Source organism: Anolis sagrei, chromosome 2 (assembly GCF_037176765.1).
Source record: "Anolis sagrei isolate rAnoSag1 chromosome 2, rAnoSag1.mat, whole genome shotgun sequence".
Taxonomy (NCBI): Eukaryota; Metazoa; Chordata; class Lepidosauria; order Squamata; family Dactyloidae; genus Anolis; species Anolis sagrei.
Genome location: NC_090022.1, coordinates 106,359,139 through 106,382,109, shown reverse-complemented (window position 1 = coordinate 106,382,109; position 22,971 = coordinate 106,359,139). Strand labels below are relative to the sequence as shown.

The 22,971-nt window shown below is 38.6% G+C and overlaps 1 protein-coding gene across 12 annotated transcripts in view; it reads left to right on the top strand.

Annotated features, from left to right (window-relative positions):
• The window catches only part of TENM2 (teneurin transmembrane protein 2), a 1,067,106-nt gene that overhangs the window by 501,154 nt on the left and 542,981 nt on the right, over positions 1-22,971 (top strand). For all 12 annotated transcript variants that reach the window (XM_060765004.2, XM_060765001.2, XM_060765000.2 and 9 more), the window contains one exon: positions 14,679-14,762. In XM_060765004.2, the coding sequence (XP_060620987.2) occupies positions 14,679-14,762 (84 nt within the window). The remainder of the gene's footprint in view (positions 1-14,678; positions 14,763-22,971) is intronic.

Here is a 22,971-nt window from a genome sequence, read left to right as displayed (position 1 = left end):
CAATAAGCGTAATGGTTGCAGTTATCTTATCAGGCATATCTGGTTACAGAGGATAGTATATTAAACGTAAGTTTCTTTAGAACAGGTTCCACACACAAAAGATTCAAATCAGAATCTTTTAAAAACCTTTTGACAACTCCCTTCTTTCCTTCGCAGCTCTCTAAGCACCTCGCTGCACTACAGTCTCCCTGCCTGAGCTAGCGGGGGTGGTCTCGAGCCTGGTGGTGGAGTCCCAATGGCTTCTTGTGCTGGGGGACTTCAACATCCATGCCGAGGCAACCCTCACAGGAGCGGCTCAGGACTTCATGTCTGCCATGGCAACCATGGGGCTGTCCCAACAAATAACTGGCCCCACCCACTGTGCTGGACACACATTGGACTTGGTTTTCTGCCAGGGATGGGAGCAAGGTGGCGGTGTGGAGGAGTTGTCCATCTCTCCGTTGCCATGGACCGACCACTCCCTGATCAGATTTAGACTCACTGCGCCCCCTAACCTCCGCAAAGGTGGAGGACCCATTAAGATGGTCCGCCCCAGGAGGCTTATGGATCCGAATGGATTCCTGACGGCTCTTGGGGATTTCCCCGCTACCTTGGTAGGTGACCATGTCGAGGCCTTGGTCGCTCTCTGGAATGGGGAGATGACCAGGGCAATTGACAGGATCGCTCCGGAATGTCCCCTCTCAAGTAACCGAGCTAAACCAGCTCCTTGGTTCACTGCCTCGACTACTGCAACGCTCTCTACGTGGGGCTGCCCTTGAAGACGGCCCGGAAGCTCCAGCTAGTCCAGCGGGCGGCAGCCATGTTGTTAACCGGAGCGGGACGCAGGGAGCACACAACGCCCCTGCTGTCCCAGCTCCACTGGCTGCCGATTTGCTACCGGGCCCAATTTAAGGTGCTGGTGTTATCCTACAAAGCCCTAAACGGTTCCGGCCCAAAATACCTTGCGAACCGCATCTCGGCCTACGAGCCCACGAGGACCTTGAGATCATCTGGGGAGGCCCTTCTCTCGGTCCCGCCTGCCTCACAGGCACGCTTGGCGGGGACGAGAGAGCGGGCCTTCTCGGTGGTGGCCCCCCGGCTATGGAACTCCCTCCCTGCTGAGATCAGACAGGCGCCTTCCCTCATGGCCTTCCGCAAGGGCCTGAAAACCTGGCTCTTCGAAAAGGCCTTCAACTAAGTGCTCTGTTTTTTTTGGAATGACCACCGGAATGGACTATGACTATGAGATTGACTATGACCCCAAACTAGACGAAGCGGATTTTTAGATGTTGTGTTATGGTCTTGATCTAATGTAAATTGTTGTCTTTTCTATGTTCTGTACACCGCCACGAGTCGCCCTCGGGCTGAGAGTGGCGGTTAACAAGTGCAAATAATAAATAAATAATAAATAAATATTAACATTTAATCCTCAAAGAGGTAACTATTAAACCACCAGCAGTTCCCACTTCTTTTCCTTCCTCCCCTTCCTTCCTCCCTTCACTCCTCCACATCCTTCTTCTTCATTTCCCACTCCCTGACTTCCTCCTCCTTCCATCCCCATCTCCTAACTGCTTCTTCTTCAGCACCATTTCCCTAACTGATCTTAAAATGGCTGATGTCTTCTTTCTTTAGCTCAGGCTCCGCCCATCTCCAGCTACTGAGCTTTTTCCTCCAATTTTAACAGCCAATCAGGCTGAATCTTGGCCTTAAAGACTGCCTGGTTGCTTCACCTCTCAGTTCCTGCTTAGCTCCAGCAAGCTGGCCTGGCTTCCGCCTTTAAAACCAACCTTCATATACTCCAATTCCTTTCACATCAGCCCTTCAGGGTAGGCCTGTCCATTACATAGACCATGTTAAAAAAAGCACTATATTGACAATTGTATAGTTCTGACTTGTAATTCTTTGTACCTTCTATGATATATAGATATAGCCCATTTATGAGATAGCTCATTTGCTGCATCTACTAATATTGCTATTTTAACTTTAGGTTGTTTTTATGTCTATTTGTTTTATTCAATTGTGTTTTATTGTGTTTTATTTTATGCTCTGTTTTTAGACATCTTGTGCCATGTGTAAGCCACCCCGAATCCCTTGGGGGGGGGGGTGGAGGCAGGATACAAGAATAAGGTTGTTGTTGCTGCTGTTGTTGTTGCTGCTGCTACTGCAGTTACTGCTTCCGTTTTATGAGGCTGAGGCAATGCAGAGGCAACACCAGCTTCTAACAATTCTGCTTCTCCATCTGAGGAGGTGTAATAGTTAAAAGTAAAAGTCTGTTGCTTCAATACTGATAAAATAGGGGAAGAAATTGTGTAGATTCTGGTTACTTATACAGTTATGGGGTAAAGTGCCAATTCCTAATTTCCTTAATCCTGGAGATCTTTATCCTTCAACATCTGAAACAAACATGGCAGCTGCGTCCATCATGAAAATTCTGGGGTCAAAATACTGTGAAAAAAAAATACTGTGCCCAGCAGACACACCACCTGATGATAAATCGTATTGTCATGCATGCTGATTTCCCGATCACATGCAAAAACAGAGCTTCAGTGAGGGAAAACTCTGTAGCATTTCAAATACTATGATTAGAATGTCATGTGGAAATACTTTGTTTCTGCAACATTGTACAGAAAGATGTCAACAGATTACCGACGGGATGGGGCAAACGTCATATGATGGCACCCATTGAAAATTGTTCACAAACAGTCTCAGAGATTGAGTGTTTCCTAATGTGATGATGACGTTCTCATTGGGAAGGAGCAGGAAAGGAAGGTGCAGAATCTTGCCATTTTTGGTAGACCCAAGCAAAGGCAAACTGCTACAATCTCTCCTTGTGTGTGTGTTCTTCATAATTTATGTGTGTGTAGAATAGTTGGCCACATTCCGATACTTGTCCTGGTTTTCATCTAAGATGTTGGAAGATATGCACTTGGCAAATGTGTATAATTCTTGTGCTGCAGTACTTATCTCATACTACATTGTGCTGTGTAACAATGTGAGGGGCCTTACTTCTTCTTATGCATGCAGAAGTGCTCAAAATATCAAAGTGAACGTGGCTGCCAATATTATATGGCTGAAATGGGGCTGCTGTGCCCATCACAAAATAGCGAAGAAATGCAGGAGTTACAGTCATTAATGCCATTTAAACTCTGATTGTTCATATACACAATACAATCTTTAATTTTATAATACCAAAAGGAGTACAGAAAGAAGCAGGAGTAAAATTTTATGGAAAATTGTAAATCTAAAATACTGCAGCAATAAAGAACCTCATTTATTTTATATTTTTAAATTTGCTGCATTAATGTTTATATCTGTACATGTACAAATCTTTGCAGCAATGAAACCTAGATTAAAAAAAGAATTGAGCAAATTATATTTAAGCACCCCCTTCCCTTGCGCACACCCCACACACATAAGTTCTGGAAATACATGCTGGAGATATTCTATTGGTATTCCAGACTGTAAAGGTTTTCTTTTGAGTCTTTGCTGGAAATAGCAACCTTCCAAGCCCCTACTAACTGGTTGTCAATATGTATAATTGTTAACCTATATTGTATGTACATTTTAGTTTGCCAGTTTGGCTGTACTTCTTTGGTGTGGGAGGGGTTTCAGACATAGGACTCCATTTTGTATTCAGTTTGCATCAGACCTCAGTGGAGGTGGATGTATGTTGCTGTTTGGACTTTAGTAGAGAAGTATGACTTATGGACTTCAGTGAGTACAGCTATACTTAAAGCCTATGGATAATTGATTAAGTATCATACCCTGTGTACTCAACACAGAGAGGAAACTACTGAACTCTAATAAAAAATGTGCCTGCATGGTGAATTAATGCAAGTTGTTTATGAGTAAACAATATGTGTTATTTTTCAAAGAAGACTTTGTTTTTTATCTCTGAGTTCATATTTTAACTAAGAGGTTTCAAGGGAGTGTATATATTTTGGGCAATTACAATTGCATTTTCTCCTTCAGAAAAACAACAATCCTCTGCTAATCCAATATATTTTTGTAGTAACATGTTTTTATCCTTTGCAGTTTAAAGACATGGTTCTTCAGTTTAACAGCTGAGTTACCTGTGTGCCATTACATTAATGCTTATGAATATCACTTGTTGGCTTCTAAAAAGGTCATGCTTTTCTTGACTATAAAAAAGTGGTCTCCCCATGTTCATGGAAATTTACATTTGCCAAATGGATCTGACATCATTTTTACCTTTTCAATAAGTTTATGGAGCATTTATTTCCAATAGGTTATAGAATTTCCAATAGTCTTGGTGTATATTTTTAGTAGCACTAGCCTTGGTAGGATGGTGAAAGAGGGCTTGAGAAACATAAACATTTGATGTTTGATTGCAGCAGTGTATTTACACAAAGCAATGCAGTATAGAAAGTTTCAGCTTTGTACTTTAGCTATTCCTAACATAAAGTGGAATTCAAACTTTCTTATGGGGCATGTGAACAGCAAAAGAGGAAAAGGGAGAAATAAATAAGCTCTGTTTAGCAGTTATTTCCAGCACGTTGTTAAAGCATAAATATATTAAGATTGCCCACCAAAATGGAAATCATAAAAAAGTGAATGTTGATGAAGATAAAATACATTTCTCAATATATTGAGGAAGAAGTATGTTTAGGAAGAAGTCTTCAAGAGATCTCTACATGGTTCAAATGTTTTTGTTCATTTATGCAAGGCTTTTTAATGTGTTTGTTTCATTTCACATGTGTAACTTTTAAAAACCTTAGCTGAAAAACGTTGGACTGTTCTTCTTTTTGTATTATAGCTAATTTTCCCTATTCCTTGAGATTTTTGGCCATGATACTGAATTTCTAGTTAGAGTCATGACCAGGAACACAGCTACTTTATTGTAAGAAACACAAGGAGCCATTACTTAGAGAAAATATTCCTGCTTTCTATAAATATTTGTCATATTTTTATTTTCTTTCTTACTCATTGTTTCATGACTCTACGCTGAGAAGTGTTTTCCTTGGAGTGCTTCTAGAAAGAAGGCTCATTCTTTATAACTTCCTTTATTTCCAGTTTCTGCCTATAAAATTCTGCCTTGATTATCATTCAAAAGGAATTGTAATGAATGTGTTTGCTCCTGTGCAATGTACTTGACCAGATAACTAATAGGAACTTTTGTGATTACTCTGTCTTGTTATTATACTGTTGAAAAGACAATGAGAGAGGATAGAAAATGCAGTGTTTTACCCGCTGTGGATGAAAACTAAGAAATGTCTTTGTGTATTTTTGAAACATTGTAAAGTTTCTGGTTTGATCTCATTTGGGGGGTTAGTGGTTAGGTGTTTGGTTGGGTTATTCATTGATTACAATATTTTATGACATGCCACTAAGAAATAAATGTACACTATTTCCAGGATGGTCTACACCACCTTCCTTATTCCCTGGTTCACTTCTAAATGGCAGCAATGTATTGCATACAATGTTCTTGAGTCCAGAGAGCAGGAGCATGAATGAATGCTCACTGCTGTTTTTCAACACGCTGGCATTCAGGCAACACACAGTTTTCCTCATTCATTGGCTGCTTTCCCGGTGTGTTGTTTTCATCCTCTCTTGGTCTTGGCTAGGTGTGCAATGGGCAGAGAGAAAGCAAGCCCCTTTGCTTAGGTCAGGGGATTATCGAGTTCCTTCATTTTTTATTATTATGCTTAGACATTTCATGTGGGTAGGGAGAGACAGGGAACAGAGTCCACCAAACAGGTAAAGCTTTTTTGTTTGCTTTACCAGAAAAAGAAACAAAGGTTTAAAAGAGGAGAGGAGGTTGCATGCGAGAGATAAAATAGAGTCATTCATTTGACTGATTGATTAGGTATCTTTTGTATTCATTTTAATTTTTTCAAAAATCTTTCAATACTGGACAGAATTGCGATTGACTATCAAATTCATCAATCACCTATCGAAATATAGAAACAGGGGATTTATTTCTAATTTGTTTTTTTTAATTGAATTACTCCTTGTTGTTTTTGTGTGTCTTCAAATTGTTTCTGATTGACCCCAAGGCAAACGCAACAGAATTTTCTGAGGCGGAGAGTGTGTGAGTCACCCAAGGTCACCCAATGGGTTTACATCCCTGAGTGGTGATTCAAACCCTTTTCTCCAGACTCGCACTATGGTGGCTCTCTGAATTACTCTATTTGTATCTATATCTTTTTAATGTTGTCCTGTCAACTTTATGGAGATATAATTTGGCCATATTTAGACATGATCTAGTACTCTACTTAAATTATTAGCCAGGCTCTTTTAGTGCTATGTAAAAGACCTCTTATTCACCAGGCTCCTTGGCATAAAAGAATCTAGTACCACCTCTGAGGCTCAGAGGTTAATTCCAGTTAAACTCAAAATGCTACTGGAGTCTTTTATGTCTTTTTTACTTCTCGCACAGCAAGTAACAGCTGATACACAATAGGGTGCATTATCCAGAAAGGGTACCATACAGTACTGGGATGTAAGATCAATTTTGTCCTTGGAATGAATGGAAGAAACAGGTCCTTAAAAACTGTACTTTTATACAGCTACCAAATGAATTTCTTCTCTTTATAGATGACTTTATATTTACTTTTTTCTGTGAACTGAAAAGGAAAGTTATGAGAAAGGTGATAACACAGTTCTGCCTGTTTAATATAGAAAGAGGATTGGGATAGAAAAGGGGGGGGGGGTAGAAAAATGGGGAGATGAAGAAGATGAAGAGCCAAGCAAGAATCCTTTGTCCATGGGCACACAAAATCCCAGAAGTGGTTGTTTCCCCATATATATGGCAGTAGACTTCTATCATGGTGTGGTTGAAGAATTCTGCAAGCAGATGGACTAACCCTAACCCTGATCCAGTTCATGGCTGAATATTTTCCCTTTACGAACTCTGTGGTACCTGTCAGCTGCTTTGAGAAGGGCTCTCCTGTTCAATAGCTGGTTGCTGCATTCAGAATTGTTAGCCATTTGTGGTTGTTACATACAGCTTTTCACAAATAGTTTCTAAATGAACCTTAATAGTAATATTAATCTTCTAGTTAAACATGTCTTTAATGCAATGTTAATACTGTTAAGATATTCTGTTCTTCATTATATGGTTTTTAAAAGCATGCCAGATTTTAGAGACTTTGTAAATCCTTGCCCAACAATTCATTCAACTGATGAGGTCTGGATAAAATTTAAAGTGAGTGAATGAATATATAATATAATTGAAGCTATGGGCAAAGTAAAATATTCTGGAAAGAAGAAAACGCTCTTTCATGGCTGAATTGGCATAGTATTGCTTCACTTCATTGGCAAGTATTAAATTTATTTACTATCGATTGCTTTTGTATTTTTTTAGTATTTAGTATTTATTGCTTAGATATGATGATAGGCAATAGTTTAATGGGGTATATCTAACTGAATCATCTCTGGTAGAATGCCACTAACATATATATCATTTAAACGCTGATGCTTGAAGCCCAGGCATCGGTGGTGGCCAGGAGGGCCTTTGCACAATTAAAGCTCGTGTGCCAGCTGCGACCTACCTCGTGAAGTCGGATTTGGTCATGGTGGCCCACGCCTTAGTTATCTCTAGATTGGACTATTGCAATGCGTTCTACGTGGGGCTGTCCTTGAAGATGGCCCGGAAATTCTAATTGGTCCAACGGGCGGCAGCCAGATTATTAACTGGTGCAAATTACAAAGAGCGGTCAACCCTTCTGTTTAAGGAGCTCCACTGGCTGCCATTTATCTTCTGGGCCCAATTCAAGGTACAGGTTTTAACCTACAAAGTGTTAAACGGTATGGGACCTGCATACCTTCGCGACTGCATTTCCATTTCTTCAAACTTCCAGAGAGGCTCTTCTCTCGCTCTCACCCTCATCACAAGTGCGACTTGAGGGGGCGAGAGAGAGGGCCTTCTCTGTGGTGGCCCTTCGGCTCTGGAACTCACTCCCCAGAGATATTAGGCAAGCCCCTACACTGGCAGTCTTCAGGAGGAATCTGAAAACCTGGTTATTCCAATGTGCCTTTAGTGATTAAACGTAAGATACCCCCTGACTATAAATTTTTCATAAAATGACCTCAATAGCACTTTATTTTGTGGTTTGTGCAATTAAATCCCTCCTTATCCTGGATCCTCCTCCCGATGTTTGACATTATCCTATCTCCCAGTGTTTTAAAATGTTATCCTGAATTTGGCCCTGCCCAGCGAAACCTTTCTTGTTTTAATGTCTGATGTTATATTGTTGTGTTGCTTATTAAATTGTTTTGCATTTTATGTATTTTATTTTTTGGTTTTATTATATTTTGTGTTATATTGCTGTGTTACATTGCTGTGTATTGTGTTGATGGGCATGGCCTCATGTAAGTCGCACCGAGTCCCCTTGCGGGAGATGGAGCGGGGTATAAATAAAGTATTATTATTATTATTGTTATTATTATTATTTTAATTAATTAATTAATTAATAATCTTGGCAGCTCTCATATGAGAAAATATCCTGTCAATTATTGGATGTTCACTTAGGATTTTAAATCAACTTTTCAAACAACACAAGTATTCAGGGTTCAGAGAAATCTTGAGTTTTGTATTTCTTGCAAGTAGTTTTTGCTGAACTCCATATTTCTTCATGTTATTCATAGCTTTTTGCTTTGTGTGAAGTATCCTTGAAAATACGCAATATTTTCCCTGGTGCTTTAAAATCAAGGGTATGCCTCATCAGCTATAAAGCTTAGCTGATTAGACCTGGACAAGTGCACCTGAAAATGACATGGTTAAAGTCGCTCATACCTTTGATATTCGCTTTTACCCACATCAAAGTTCTCTGTGTGCAGTACAATAAGGGCACTTAGTTGTCTGTTTGTGAAATCACATGCATGCCTAGTTTTTATATGCACGTTGAAAGGGAGAACATGTTTGTGTGAATGGTCTTCAATTGTGGGGTAGGACTGAAATGTCTACCATATTACTGGATCCTCCAGGTGACATGTGAAGCTAGAATGAATCCTGAAACCGAATAGGAAGACAATCAAAGAACAGATAATATTGCCCCAATCCCCAGCACTGATTTTCGTCCAACATAATTACAGTACTGGTCATGATAGATAAAGTCTATTTTAATTATTAGTGTTTTATAGCATTTTAGAGGTCCAGAGATGAAGACAAAGTGTACATGAGCCATATCTAATGCATACATGGTAATCTTTATCTCAGGTCTATGTGACCAGAACAGAATGTAGTTAGAAGTTACTTGTTGTTTAAGAGGATGTTCTCAGGGTTTGGCATATGGCCATAATTTCTGGTTATTGGTCCTGGGCACACAATATTGCCGCTAAAGCATTTCTAGCTTAACAAAGCCAAAAGATAGGGCTCAGCAAAGCAATTCAGGCAATGAAGATACGTCAGCTATTCTCAAAATAAGGCTCACTAAAACAGATCAGCACACAACTGAATCTTTCTTATTTTATGAAAACAGAATGGTTCAATTATATTTTTCTTCCTTCCTTGTGCCAACAACTTTGATTTTTCCTTTTCCCTTTCAGCTTCCACCTTAACATTTCATTTACTATTCTTATATGCCTTCAGGCCCATTCTGACTTATGGTGACTTTTATCATAGAGTTTTCTTTGCATGATTTATGCAGAGGAGATTTGTAATTCTCTTCTGCTAAAGTTGGGTTGATGTGACTTGCCCAAGGTCACTCACTGGGTTTCCATGACTGGGCAGAGATTCAAACTTTGACTCCATTTCTATCAGTATGCATTCCATAGTTTTTTCTGACTAAATGCACATGGGATGCATAGTTTTTTCTAACTAAATGCACATGGGATGCATCATACCCAAATACTATGATTATTATCCTCAGAAAATGCTGCGTTTTTGTCCTATCACACATTGGAAGGCTGGCTCCTCCCAATCCTCACTCTGTGACCTTTAAGCAATTCTTTCTAAATCTGCATTGTGTTGTAGCCTCCAAGTCCTGAAGTACCACTCCCATGAGATTTGAAAACATACACATGTCTGCGCAGTAAATCTATTTGCCTGGCCACTAACTTTTGGTGTAAAATATGAGTTCCTAAGAATCTAATAAGGAGTTCTGGGGCATCTAATGTTACAGAGAAAGCAATTGTGCAGATTCTGGTAGAAAAGGGTTTTTAAAAAAGTAATTATGATGTAAAGCAGCAATTTCTGATTGCCTTTATTCTGGAGATGTTTTCCCTTGATGTTCAAAACAGAAATGGCATCTAGATTTCTACGACAAGATAAAAAGAGAATCAGAGAAAGGAAAAGGAAGGAGAAGACAAGGCAGAAATTCCCCGAAAAGGCAGAATGATCAAGACAGATCAAGAGGACAAACAAAATGGATGACAAGAACAACAACAGAAGAAAGTATAAAAGGAGATAGACCAAAAGGACCAGAAGAAACAAGATATGACGAAGACGAACAAACCGAGGAAGAAGGAGAGGAGTACAGAGAATCGGAGAGAGAGGAGGAAGAGGAGGAGGAAGATATACCAAAAGAAGAATGCATGGACAACTAAAAGTTTATTCAAATAATATTAACGGGATTAATTCACCGAATAAAAGAAATAAAATATTCAATAGATTAAAAAAAGAAAAGTATCAAATTATTGCTCTCCAAGAAACCCACATAACACACAAACATGTAGCACATTTAGTCAATAAAAAATTGGGTAGAGTCTTTTACGCCTCAGCAAGCGAAAAAAAAAGAGGAGTGGTAATATATGTAGACACAAATATTCCGGCAACCCTAGCCTTCAAAGATGATGAGGGAAGGTTTGTGGGAGTCAATATTACTATCCAAGGGAAAACTTTACTAGTTTGCAATATCTATGCCCCCAACGGCTCCAAAACAGTATTCGCAGAGAAATTGAAAAAACAAGTAGATACCCAACTATTTGACCAACTGTTAATATTGGGGGACTTTAATGGGGTATGTGAGAGTAAATTAGACAGAAGTAAAAATACAAAAAAGAAGGGGAACAGAATATCAATTAGTGGAAACCTACCGAAATCAATTCTAAATTGGAAAACTGAGTATGGACTACAAGATATCTGGAGAGCAAAACATGAAAAAGAAATAGATTATACCTTCTATTCAGACCGTTTTAGAAGCTGGTCCAGAATAGACATGATGTGGATATCAAAGTCATTAACAATAAAAGTAAAAGAAATACAGATATTACCGAGGATAGAATCAGACCACTGCCCCCTAGTAATGAAATTGCAGTTAATTAAACCGACCAGAAGGTGGAGACTAGACGAAAATCTACTGAAAAAAGAAGAGGACATAGAAAATAATAGAAAAAAACTAAAAGAATATTTTGAGCTAAATGACAAAGAAGAAACTCATTTGTATGATATTTGGGAGGCTAGCAAAGCAGTCATGTGAGGTAATTTGATTCAACAAAAAGCAAGAAAGGACAGAATGAAAAGACGAGAGTGGGAAATAATTATGGAAGAAATTAAGCAGGAGGAAGAAAATTTAAAGAAGAACCCAAGGAATAATAAAAGCCTAAATAAACTCAAGATATTACATAAACAAAGAGAACACATTGAAGTAGAAGAGAGAGCAAAGGAATTAAAATACTTGAAACAAAACTACTTCATGAACGCAAATAAGCCAGGGAAGTGGCTGGCTAGGAAATTGAGAAGAAAAAGAGAGGCAACATTTATAACAAAACTGAAAGATGAAGACAAAATATACACCCAAGAAGAAGAAATAAGAAGACAATTTAGAGGATACTACCAAAACTTATACAAAGAGGATGGGATAGATAAAGAAAAAATTGTAAAATACCTAGGAGAAAGGAATGTAGAAAGGATATCAGAAGAGGAAAGGGAAGATTTGAATAAAGAATTTGAAGATCTGGAAATTAAAGAAGCAATCAAAAATTTAAAGACGGAAAAGGCCCCCGGCCCTGACGGCTTTTCTGCCATCTATTACAAGACATATCAAAAAGAATTAACACCCTATTTGAAAAAAATCATGAACACAATTAGAGAAACTAAGACCATCCCAAATTCATGGAAACAAGCACATATTTCGGTTATACACAAAGAAAACTCTGACCCAGAAAAAGTTAAAAATTACAGGCCTATATCACTTTTAAATATAGACTATAAAATATTTAGCTTCATAATTGCGGAGAGATTAAAGAAATTGCTTATGAAAAGAATTAAAGAAGAACAATCCGGCTTCCTCCCAAGCAGACAACAGAAAGAAAACGTCAGAATAATACTAGATTTGATCGAACACTACGATATCAACAACCAAAAAAAAGTAATGCTGCTGGCCCTAGACGCGGAGAAAGCCTTCGATAGGGTAAATTGGGATTTTTTTAAGGCACTCCTACAAGAAATGGATATAGGATATTTTTTTCAAAATATGATAAATGCAATATATCAGAAACAGGAGGCCAAAATCTGGATAAACGGACAGGTAACGGAGAAAATAGAAATTGAGAAAGGGACAAGACAGGGATGTCCCTTATCCCCGTTGATATTCATCCTATCATTGGAAGTTCTGTTGGATAAAATTAGAGAAGACAAGGAATTGGAAGGTGCAAAAATTCAAGGTCAGGAATTTAAATTAAGGGCCTATGCGGATGATATTATTTGTATAATAAAACAGAAATGGCATCTGCTTCCATCAGAGATACCCCCTGATGATGTCATATCATTCCTGATGGGATGCATACAGATTTTCTGATCACACACAAAACCAGCCATTCAGCAACAGAAAACTCCATAGAATTTTGAATACTATGATTAGAATCTCATCTGAAAATACTCTGTTTCTGTGAAATTTTGCGGACTGGTTTCAATGGATTACTAATGGGATGGAGTAAACATCATGTGATAGGATCCATTGGAAAGCATTCTCAAACAGTCTCAGAAACTGAGGTTTTCCTAATGTCATGAGGTCCCTAGTCCAATACTAACCTTTATTCCACACCACTACATTGTTTTAGGTATGTCCCGGTTAACAATTCATAACTATAAACCCATTTTTGAAAGGACAATTTAGATAATTTCATTTTCCACCCCAGTTAGGGATTTATTGTATAGTCTTTTGCTGTCATTTCTTTTGCAAGATACAGTTCTTCTAGCTAATGGACTGAAAGAGTTGTAGGCTTTTGTCCTCAAAATGAGTGAATTTTCCCTTTTCATTCCATATTTTTTTCATGGGGTCTCTGCTCACTGGTCCATGGTGCATTACATCTAATTTTAACATGGCTTCAGCAAGCTTGAAAATATTTTTTTTCGAAAAAAAAGTTCAAAATGCATTTTTGTGTGGTTTCTCCCTCTGCAATGTACAGAAACAGCAGTTGTGTACATATGTTATGTGGACCTGTGCATGTTTTGGAGGAACAAAATGAACTGATAGCTGTTGAAAAATTGTATGCTAGCAGTGTCTAAAAAGCCACACATTCAGAAACAGAAGGATAAGAGATTTCCTGGCAATATTTCCCTACTGTGTGGCATTTAGTGCATTTTCTTTTATAGTATAACAAAAACAAGGAGACATTTATATAAGGGCTTCCTTTATACCAAAGCTTGGGGAAAACTCTGTCCTCCCAGGCCATATTCTATTTAATACCAACCCAAGCCACCATGTCTAATGGTCCAGGTTGACTACTATAGCATCTGAAAGTCTTTAAGTCTTAAAGACACAGCATCCCTGGGTATCCATCCTTTTAGGAAAGGTACTGGAGAAGGAGAATCAACATCTCATATGACATATGGATGGATGATAAAGGAACTCGAAATTATACATTTCATATAAAAATACATTTATTCCTGTTAAGGGAATTATCTTATCATGTAAATTTCTGTCTTTTGAACAATGGCTTGCTGGTCTTTCATGTAACTTTTGGATTCTTATGTGGAATTTCAATGTGACTACATAACATATAGTTAGTTCATCTTGCACTTACATAAAAGTAATTGTTTCAGATGTTAATTTTTACATGGAAATGGGGGAGTGGGAGGACTGCTACATATTCCTTAAATTGTCTCTCATCTGCTCATTTTTGAACAATTATGCAACTTTAGAAAATGGTAACTAAATTTCTTTCCTCTCTTTTTATCTTTCCCCTTTTCCTTTCATGCATTAAATTTAAAGTCATTAAATATAGATAATCTTTTTAAAAATCTATTTAAATGAGTATGACAATGAAAACTACTAATCCATAAGCTTAGATATACATATATATTTGAGTGACTTCGAAAGGTATTGTTGTGTTACCATTTTTTCAATATGTCCTACATCCAAAAAATATTCATACAGGAGTCAAGTAACTGTCTTGATAACTGCCACTGGTGATATGAGTGTAAAAGATGATATTTGATTTATTCATATTTGTTTGTTTTGAATTACTTGGTTTCTCATTTATTTCACATTCAGCAGAAATTAATCTACAACATTCACATGGCATACTTCTTCATGTATAACAACACTTGATCACCATTGGTGTGGTGTGGGCATTACTATGCATAGATCATACATAGAATGATTTGGTAGTTTTGAAAATGTGTTTTTGAATCAGGCTGCCATTAGACTAAGTATTTGGGTGTCATAGGGTGGGTGGAAAAGGTTTAAAAAACTCGGAGGGAAAGTCCATTGAATATACCAGTTAAAGGTTTGTGGGTGACATTAGACTCATGAAGAGGTGGCTCTAAAATGTATTTGTTTTATTTTATTTAGATTTCCATACTCAACTTTCTGAGACATTGAAAGACAGACAGACTGGCTGGCAGCAGCTGGCTGAAACAAAGAACTCTCTAATACGTAAGGTTTTCATCTTGCTTCCCCCCTGTGTGTTCCCTATAACTATATCCATAGCATTGTTAACTGTGGGTTTCCAGTTGTGGTTTGTCTAGCTAAAATAGTACAACGTGCTTATTGTGTGTGAATCTGTGTATTGTAAATTGTTTTCTTTTTAGATGATTGATTTCTTTTTTAAATTGTTTGATTTATGTTTGAGTGAAATCCCATTGTAAACCTATGAGACTGAAAATGTGGGAAGTTTAAGAGCTATTGAAGGCTATACAAACATTTCCAAGGTATTTCAAATAAAAGTATGAAAAATGATTGGTCCTTTTAATATATTTTAAATAATATAGTCATGAATTATGTTGACAATCTTTTGAGGATAAAAATGTAATATTTAGTTTCTATATGTTCTTCAACACACACAGCTCGAAACTCTATAATCATAACATTTTCCTCCATATGCATATAAAGAATTCCGTATTTTTATTTCTTAGGAAATCAAGGACCAGGTAGGTTGTTTTATTTACTCAAACAGTATTTCTGTATGTGTATGTTTGAAGAGAAATAATTCAGAAGTATTTTCAAAACCATTGGTTTCAATTATTCCAGTATATAAGATTATTCCTTCTCAGGGATTGGTTATCTTAAAAGTTGAGTTACATTTTAAAGATATGCATAGCTTTGCCTTTAAAAAGTGCTTTTGAAGGTGAAACATTTTTTTTTAAAAAAAACTGTTTTGAGATAGACTCTTCTTTATAATTTGTTTTTGGAGAAATCAGTTTTCCTATATCTTACTTGTTGCACCCTAAAATAGTGGATCTCTAGTTAGTCTGATTCCTATGTAAGATGCCTGACATGTCACACAAAGGACATGTATAGTAACCCTCTGCCTCCATGCTACCCTGTCATCTTAAATTTCCAGCTGCTTCAAAAATGTCCCATCTTTTTTCTTTTCCTCCCACTTTCCCTTACTCATCTTATTTCAACTGCTGCAAAGTCAGTTTGAAGCACAAAAGTAATCTGCACTTAATTGATTCAGCAGGAGAAAGGGGGTGCTTTTCTTGGTAAACGCAGATAAGTGGAAAGTGGCGCAGTTTCTCCTATTTTAAGTATTTTTTCTCAATCACTTTTGTTGACCACACTGATGTTGCTTGGCCATGCGTATCCCTGCTTTCATTTGTGAAATATTCACAATAGTCACTCATGGAAATATAAGAAGATCCCTGCAGAGGCCTGCATAGCAACACTAGGTTTGTTTGGGGGGTTTTAGCCATTGGGGCCACAAAAGTCAAATATATATATTTGCATTTATTTTGCATTTTTCCTACAAAACATCCCCAGTGCACTGTAAGAGTTGCTGGGTGAACTTGTACCACTTTTGGAGCTCCAACTGTCCTTAAAAGCATTATAACCCCCCGGGCAAAACAGTGCATTGGACCCTTCCTACACAGTGACTTGGGAATAAACATGTAAATTTTGCTGAGAAATATCTCTTCTTTTCACCCGTCATATTTAGTAAGACACTCACTTGTTTTGTTCCTGCTTTTTCTCACACAAATGTAGACATGTCTGTCAACTATTTAGTATAAGTCACAATTTTTCTCCTTCTACCAAGTTAGCAGGAAATTTGACTGTTGAGGTGAGGGATCAGAAAATTAGGGTTATGATCTGTGCATAAATTAGCACCCAGCTCCTATGATTATTGGACTCCTGGACAAGTGCCCAGTGTGTCCATGCATCTGAACAGTACTGCTTCCAGTACTTTACAGACTCAGATCAATTTGCAACAGTAGTATTGCAAAATCCATATAATGTAAGTTACCTGTTCAGTAAATGTTACAGCATTTCATGGTATTCATGTAGTACAAAATACTACTGTTTTCACTGTATTTACTTTGGTCCAAAGCACTACATAGCGGGGACCCTACCTTATCTGTTTTTCTGGTTGCAAAGAACTTGAAGACAGCTGCTACTGATCTAGTTCACACATTGTTCCAGTCTAAACAGAATAACAGCATTTGCTTTTTAAAAAAATGAACATTGGTGTTATGCTGAAAGCCAGTGATGATAACCACATTGATTATTTTATGTAGATTTTGTATTTGTGAACATTTCCTCAAATGAACCATGCATATATAAATTGCATTTGTATGTACATTCAAAGTCAAGCACTTACAGATAATAATAATAATAATAATAATAATAATAATAATAAACTTTATTTTTATCCCTTGTTTCTTCCAAGATAGACTCATAGCAGCTAAGCGCAAATGTGACACAATGCTAGCTATATATATATATATATATATATATATATAATAGGAAATATCAAGTATTAAGTAATATTTAAAACTACACTTAAAAACTTAAAAAATGAAACATTCCTCAAAATCCCACTTACATCATCCCAAGTAGCCTCCATAAATGCTTGACGGAATGACTGATGTGAATCGTCGCTACATATAATACTTCAGAATAGTAAAGCAAAAGTGAAGCATTATATAAGAGAAAAACAAAACACTATACATAAAATGCCACAGATGCAAAAATTGGCATTGATACAAACATTTTAGTACTAGAAATTCACTGAAAGAATTATGACCAAATCATGTATTTTGGTGCTGCCAAAAAACAGATGGCACTAGTCTTTGTCATCTGTCTGAGGATGCATCTACGTATATAATGGCTGCAGTATTTTTCATAACACAGGAAGCAACCTTTTTTTCACTGTAGATAAATATTTCACTTTAAATGTGCATTCCACATATTGTTAGTCTCTCTTACTCTTCATGGAAGGATTTAGATCCACTGAGGGACCCTGCCAGTGGAAGTTAGAAAGGCAATTTAGGAACCTTCCAAACAATGATATAACCCAGACTATCAAGGCAGATAATCCACAATATCTACTTTGAACTGGGTTATCTGAATCCACAGTGCCATATAATTCAGTTCAATGTGGATTTTATACAGGTGTATGGAAGGGACATGAGAGTTATTTCCTCTTCCTTCTGCAACTGTCATGAATACTTCTTAAACCAGGTTCTTTTTATTGCAGTGTTCAGTGTGAGAGGGTATAGTAGAACCAATCCCCCCCCCCAGCCCCACCCCAACCTCCCAGAAGAGATTTTCAAAAGATGCAAGGGACAGTAGGAAGGAAGGAAGGAAGGAAGGAAGGAAGGAAGGAAGGAAGGAAGGAAGGAAGGAAGGAAGGAAAAGATGCCTCTCCTCTTGATGATGGTAATATCCCTTACCAGCACAAGAAAACTCAGGATCCAAATCAATGTTTTCAGCTCATCATTGTTGAGCAGGAAATATTATGATAGATACATTCTAAATATGCAAGGCAGCAAGACATGTCTTGATCTGAACTTTGCCCAATTTTCAAAATAATTTGGAAATGGGAAAGACCAGCACTCCCTTCTGTAAGCTGGCCATATGGATTTCCTCCAGCCCAGAATCCTAAGCGGATTTATTTAACTTACACAGATGAACATCAAATAAGTCAGCAAGACAGTAACATCTGAAGCACTCCCATTGAGCATCTGGCTGGCAAAGTTGGAAGTGGCAGAAAATGCTACTTATTCATATATAATGGTGTTGTTTCTGCAAATTTTATAATGTTTTAAACCCTAAAATATGGTGGTGATGTAAATATGGCAACTAAGGTTTACATAAGACCTTAATTTTACTATGTGCTTTACAGTAATGTGCTTGTTTTGATATTATGCAGACTTCCTCTACTGTAGATCATTCTGGATACACCAGAAGACAGTATGCTAACCATGATATTTATTACACATAATATCACAGTAGTTATAAACATTCATAATCATTCATAGTGGAGAACATATAGGTGTAGTTTTCCTTCAATAAACCATAACCCCAGGATTCTCAGTTTCATTTGGTGGGTAAAAGCCAAGATTGAAAGCTAAATATTATTCTGCACATTTGTTTGCAATCACCTATCATGCTCCTGCAGTATTTTATTGTTGTTGCCAGTGCAAGTAAATTATGGAAATGGAGGTTTGATTGTCCAAACCTTGATTGGATTTTGTCCAAACCAAATGAAGGCCAGTGCGTATTTAGTCGTGGAGCAGAATTTGAGGACCCTCACACTGCTGTACACTCTATAGAGTGTTTCAAGACTTTGTGAAGTTCTTAAGACAATTATAAAGATAATATGAGAAAAATATATTTCCATTGTTTATAGGTCTCTAAATGTCATTGAATGCAACCAGGATCAAAACATATATGCACATACAGAGCCAAATCTGCACCAGGTGTACTGCAATAGCTTTCACGAAAGGAAATAGTGTGAGTTATGTTCATATACCACTATGCAGTTTTCCATTCTCATGCACAAATTCCTTAGACTGCACACACTCTCAAAATTCAGGCTTTCCAGTTTCCTGCTGGATCAGAAATGTGGTTTAACATTGTGGCAGTCCCAATTTATCAAGAATACACAACATTAACTATTAGCTTGCATATGAAGAATTTTAGTGCCTAGCCTTCCCCTTCAAACAGATCTAGTACAGAAGCATAATAATAACAGGCAGAGCTATTTCTTTATCTATTCGTTTAATACTTTGACTTATTTAACACTTAGAAAAACTTATTTGCTTTTAAGAACGATAGACTGAAAGAGGAATCTTTCAAAAGGGTAAATGTTCCCTGGCTCTTTTCACTCACCTCTTAATCCATTTGGTTTCTCTGTGTCACCTATTAAAATACCTTCTGTCTCTAATTTTCAAGTTGTCATTTTAGCAGGGCTTCTTCTGGGGTGATGCCAGCCGATCAGTAAGCTAACTAACCATTACATCATCACTACAGCCAATTAGATCGGCTATTTTAGTCCCGTTTTATGTGGGCATTTGTTTAAGCTTTATGAATTTTTCACTGGAATGTTTGCCCTGTCCTGTGGGCATTCTCTTATTTGAGTCATATCTTTTATGTTGATCTGTTATATAAGATTCCTTTGAGATTTCTGTGTGGATTGTGTTTGTATCCCAGTAAGAATTTTGCACCCAGAGCTCCCTTTTTTGTTGAAATCTCACACCTATTTTAAGCAGCATAGAACTGCCTGTCTCACAGATATGCAATCAGTACATTCCCCCCTCCCACTGCTGAGGTCTTGCTCCAAGCCAGAAAGGAAAGCTTTTCTGCCATGCTGCTGTTTGCACTGATGACTTCCAAGGTTTGGAAATTAAAGCTGCTTTGAATATTTCAGAATAATCTGTTAATAGGTTCTTTTCTTTTAAAAAAGAAAACAGTATCTGAATTCCTGAAGATATTGTGAAAGCCAGTTAAAATGTTACAGTAAGACATTGTAAAAACCAATTAAAAGGTTAATATTAATTAAGCCTTAATTGAAAGCCGGTGGGCATGATCTCCTACAAAAGCTACTTGGAGAGCAAGTATTTAGCATGGAAAGTCCCTTGTTCAAGTCTTTCTCAGCCATAAACTCAGTAGGTGGTCTTGGATGTGCCATTATCTCTCAGCCTCATCCCTGTATCTGCAGTGTGGAGATAATGCTGAATTAATGCAAAACATAACACAGAAAAGAAATGCTTAGCCCATTCTACGAAAAGGGAAGTGATCATGCTAGGTGTTGTGCACGCTTCTTTCAGGTGTTCAGATTATTCAGGTGCTGAGCACAGAGGGGGTGAGTACACTGTCCCATGACCCCACATCATTGCCCTTCACACATAGGATGCGAATGACTGTCGCATCAGGGAAGCTTCTCCACTCCTAATTGACAAAGCAACACCAGAGGCACTTGACGTGGCCCGCTTCTGGTCAAAGGAAATTTAGAATAATGCCAAGTTTTTAACTTGGTGTTTTTATACATTATAACTTTATTCTAAATTTGCTTCTGACACAATAAATAAATAGACAGAAGTAAGAATCCAAAACATGCGGGGACCCATAGCAATAGAGAAAGCTCTGTGCTAGATGTTTGCCACTAAATCATGGAGGGCAATGTGGATGGCAGAACAAGACATGTGGCAGAACTTACTTCCTCTGTTTCATGTTACATGAGAAACCTGGGTGCCTGAATCAGGTTTCTGCTTTATTAATTATGTCTATCATTTGGACCACTTGCTCTATAGGGGTCTTCTAAATTCTAATCTCAGTTATTGCCATAATTTTGTTACCAGTAAAGTTGAAGTTTGTAATGCCCAAATTACTTACCAAGACTTGGAAATCATTAAAGTACTGAGTCAAGTTCTCTCCTGCCCCTATTAAACATTGTGTGCTTCATTGCACTGGTCTTTTTATCGTGGTGATTCACAAACTCTGTTTATGGAATTTAGGGCAGTAATTCTGCAGAGCATTTACATTTGAACAGAAGTACTGACAGGAGACTTAAAAATGAAGTACCCTTTTCAGTCCCAAAACTGAAATGGAATGATTCTATTTCTTCATGTCAACCTTTTTTAAAACATTACTCTTTCATCCTCAACTGTCCTTCCTTCTCTTGTCATCCACTGGTGACAGAATACACTAGATGGGAGCCTATGCTTTTTTATGGAACTATATAAAATGCCACATATTGCAGTTTGACATATTGAGATGCTGAGCTGGCTCCCTTGCTTGCTTGTTAGCACATCTACATTCTGGCAAGAGTATACAGAGAATATACATGGGTCCACTCAAACATGACACACCTATGTAATCCATAAAGCAACTACATGAGACAGATGAAGTTGACAGGCCACTCCTGTTATGGGGATTTGAATTTGGATGTTCCCAGTCACGATCTGGCACATTTAATAACGATGCAGCAAGGATAATGATCTGTCTTCCTGATGTGACATCACACTATTCCTTTCTGTTCTGTAGTAAAGGTTTTAAAAACCCTCTGTATATGACTGCAACAATCTGTAATCCAGCTGGTTTGAATGGGAAGGACAACTGATGCTTATTCAAGTGGTAGAGAACTGCAACTCCTATCAACGGTCTGTCAACGGCAAAACAACTGTCATCCAGGATTTAATCTTGGATGAGCGGGCAGATCTGGCGTGCATCACGGAGACCTGGCTGGACGAAGCTGGAGGTGTAAATCTGACCCAGCTTTGTCCACCCGGGTTCTCTGTGCAGCATCAACCGAGATCCGGAGGGCGGGGAGGCGGGGTTGCAGTAGTCTATAGAGATTCTATTCCTCTGACCAGGACCCCCATCCCGCAGTCAACAAATTTTGAATGCGTCCACCTGAGGGTGGGTGACCGGGACAGATTAGGGATTCTGTTAGTGTACCGTCCACCTCGCTGCACTACAGTCTCCCTACCTGAGCTAGCGGGGGTAGTCTCGGACCTGGCATTGGAGTCCCAGCGGCTGCTTGTGCTGGGGGACTTCAATGTCCATGCTGAGGCTGCCCTAACGGGAGCGGCTCAGGACTTCATGTCTACCATGGCGACCATGGGTCTGTCCCAACAAGTATCTGGCCCCACCCACAGTGCTGGACATACATTGGACTTGGTTTTCTGTCAGGGATGGGAGGAAGGTGGCGGTGTTGAGGAGTTATCCATCTCTCCGTTGCCATGGACCGACCACTTCCTGGTCAGCTTTAGACTTACTGCGCCCCCTAACCTCCGCAGAGGTGGAGGACCTATTAAATTGGTCCGCCCCAGGAGGCTTATGGATCCGGAAGGATTCCTGACGGCTCTTGGGGATTTTCCCGCCACCGCGGTTGGTGATCCTGTTGATGCCCTGGTCGCTCTCTGGAATGGGGAGATGACCAGGGCAATAGACACGATCGCTCCAGAACGTCCCCTCTCAAGTAGCCGATCTAAACCGGCCCCTTGGTTTACTGAGGAGCTGGCGGTGTTGAAGCGAAAGAAGAGGGAACTAGAGAGCGTGTGGCGTTCGGATCCGAGCGAGTCAAACCGAACACGGTTTGTGGCCTTTTTAAGGTCATATGCCGCGGCAATAAGAGCCGCTAAGTCTCGGAGGTACTGCTCTGCAGTGGCTCCGGTCATTCCTCGAGGGTCGGTCTCAGAAGGTGTCACTGGGGGACTCCTGCTCTACCCCACAACCTTTGTCTTGTGGGGTTCCTCAGGGTTCAATACTGTCCCCCATGTTGTTTAACATCTACATGAAGCCGCTGGGTGAGATCATCCGGAGTTTCGGGGTGCGGTGTCATCTGTACGCAGATGATGTCCAACTCTGTCACTCCTTCCCACCTGCTACTAAGGAGGCTGTCGAAGTCCTGAACCGGTGC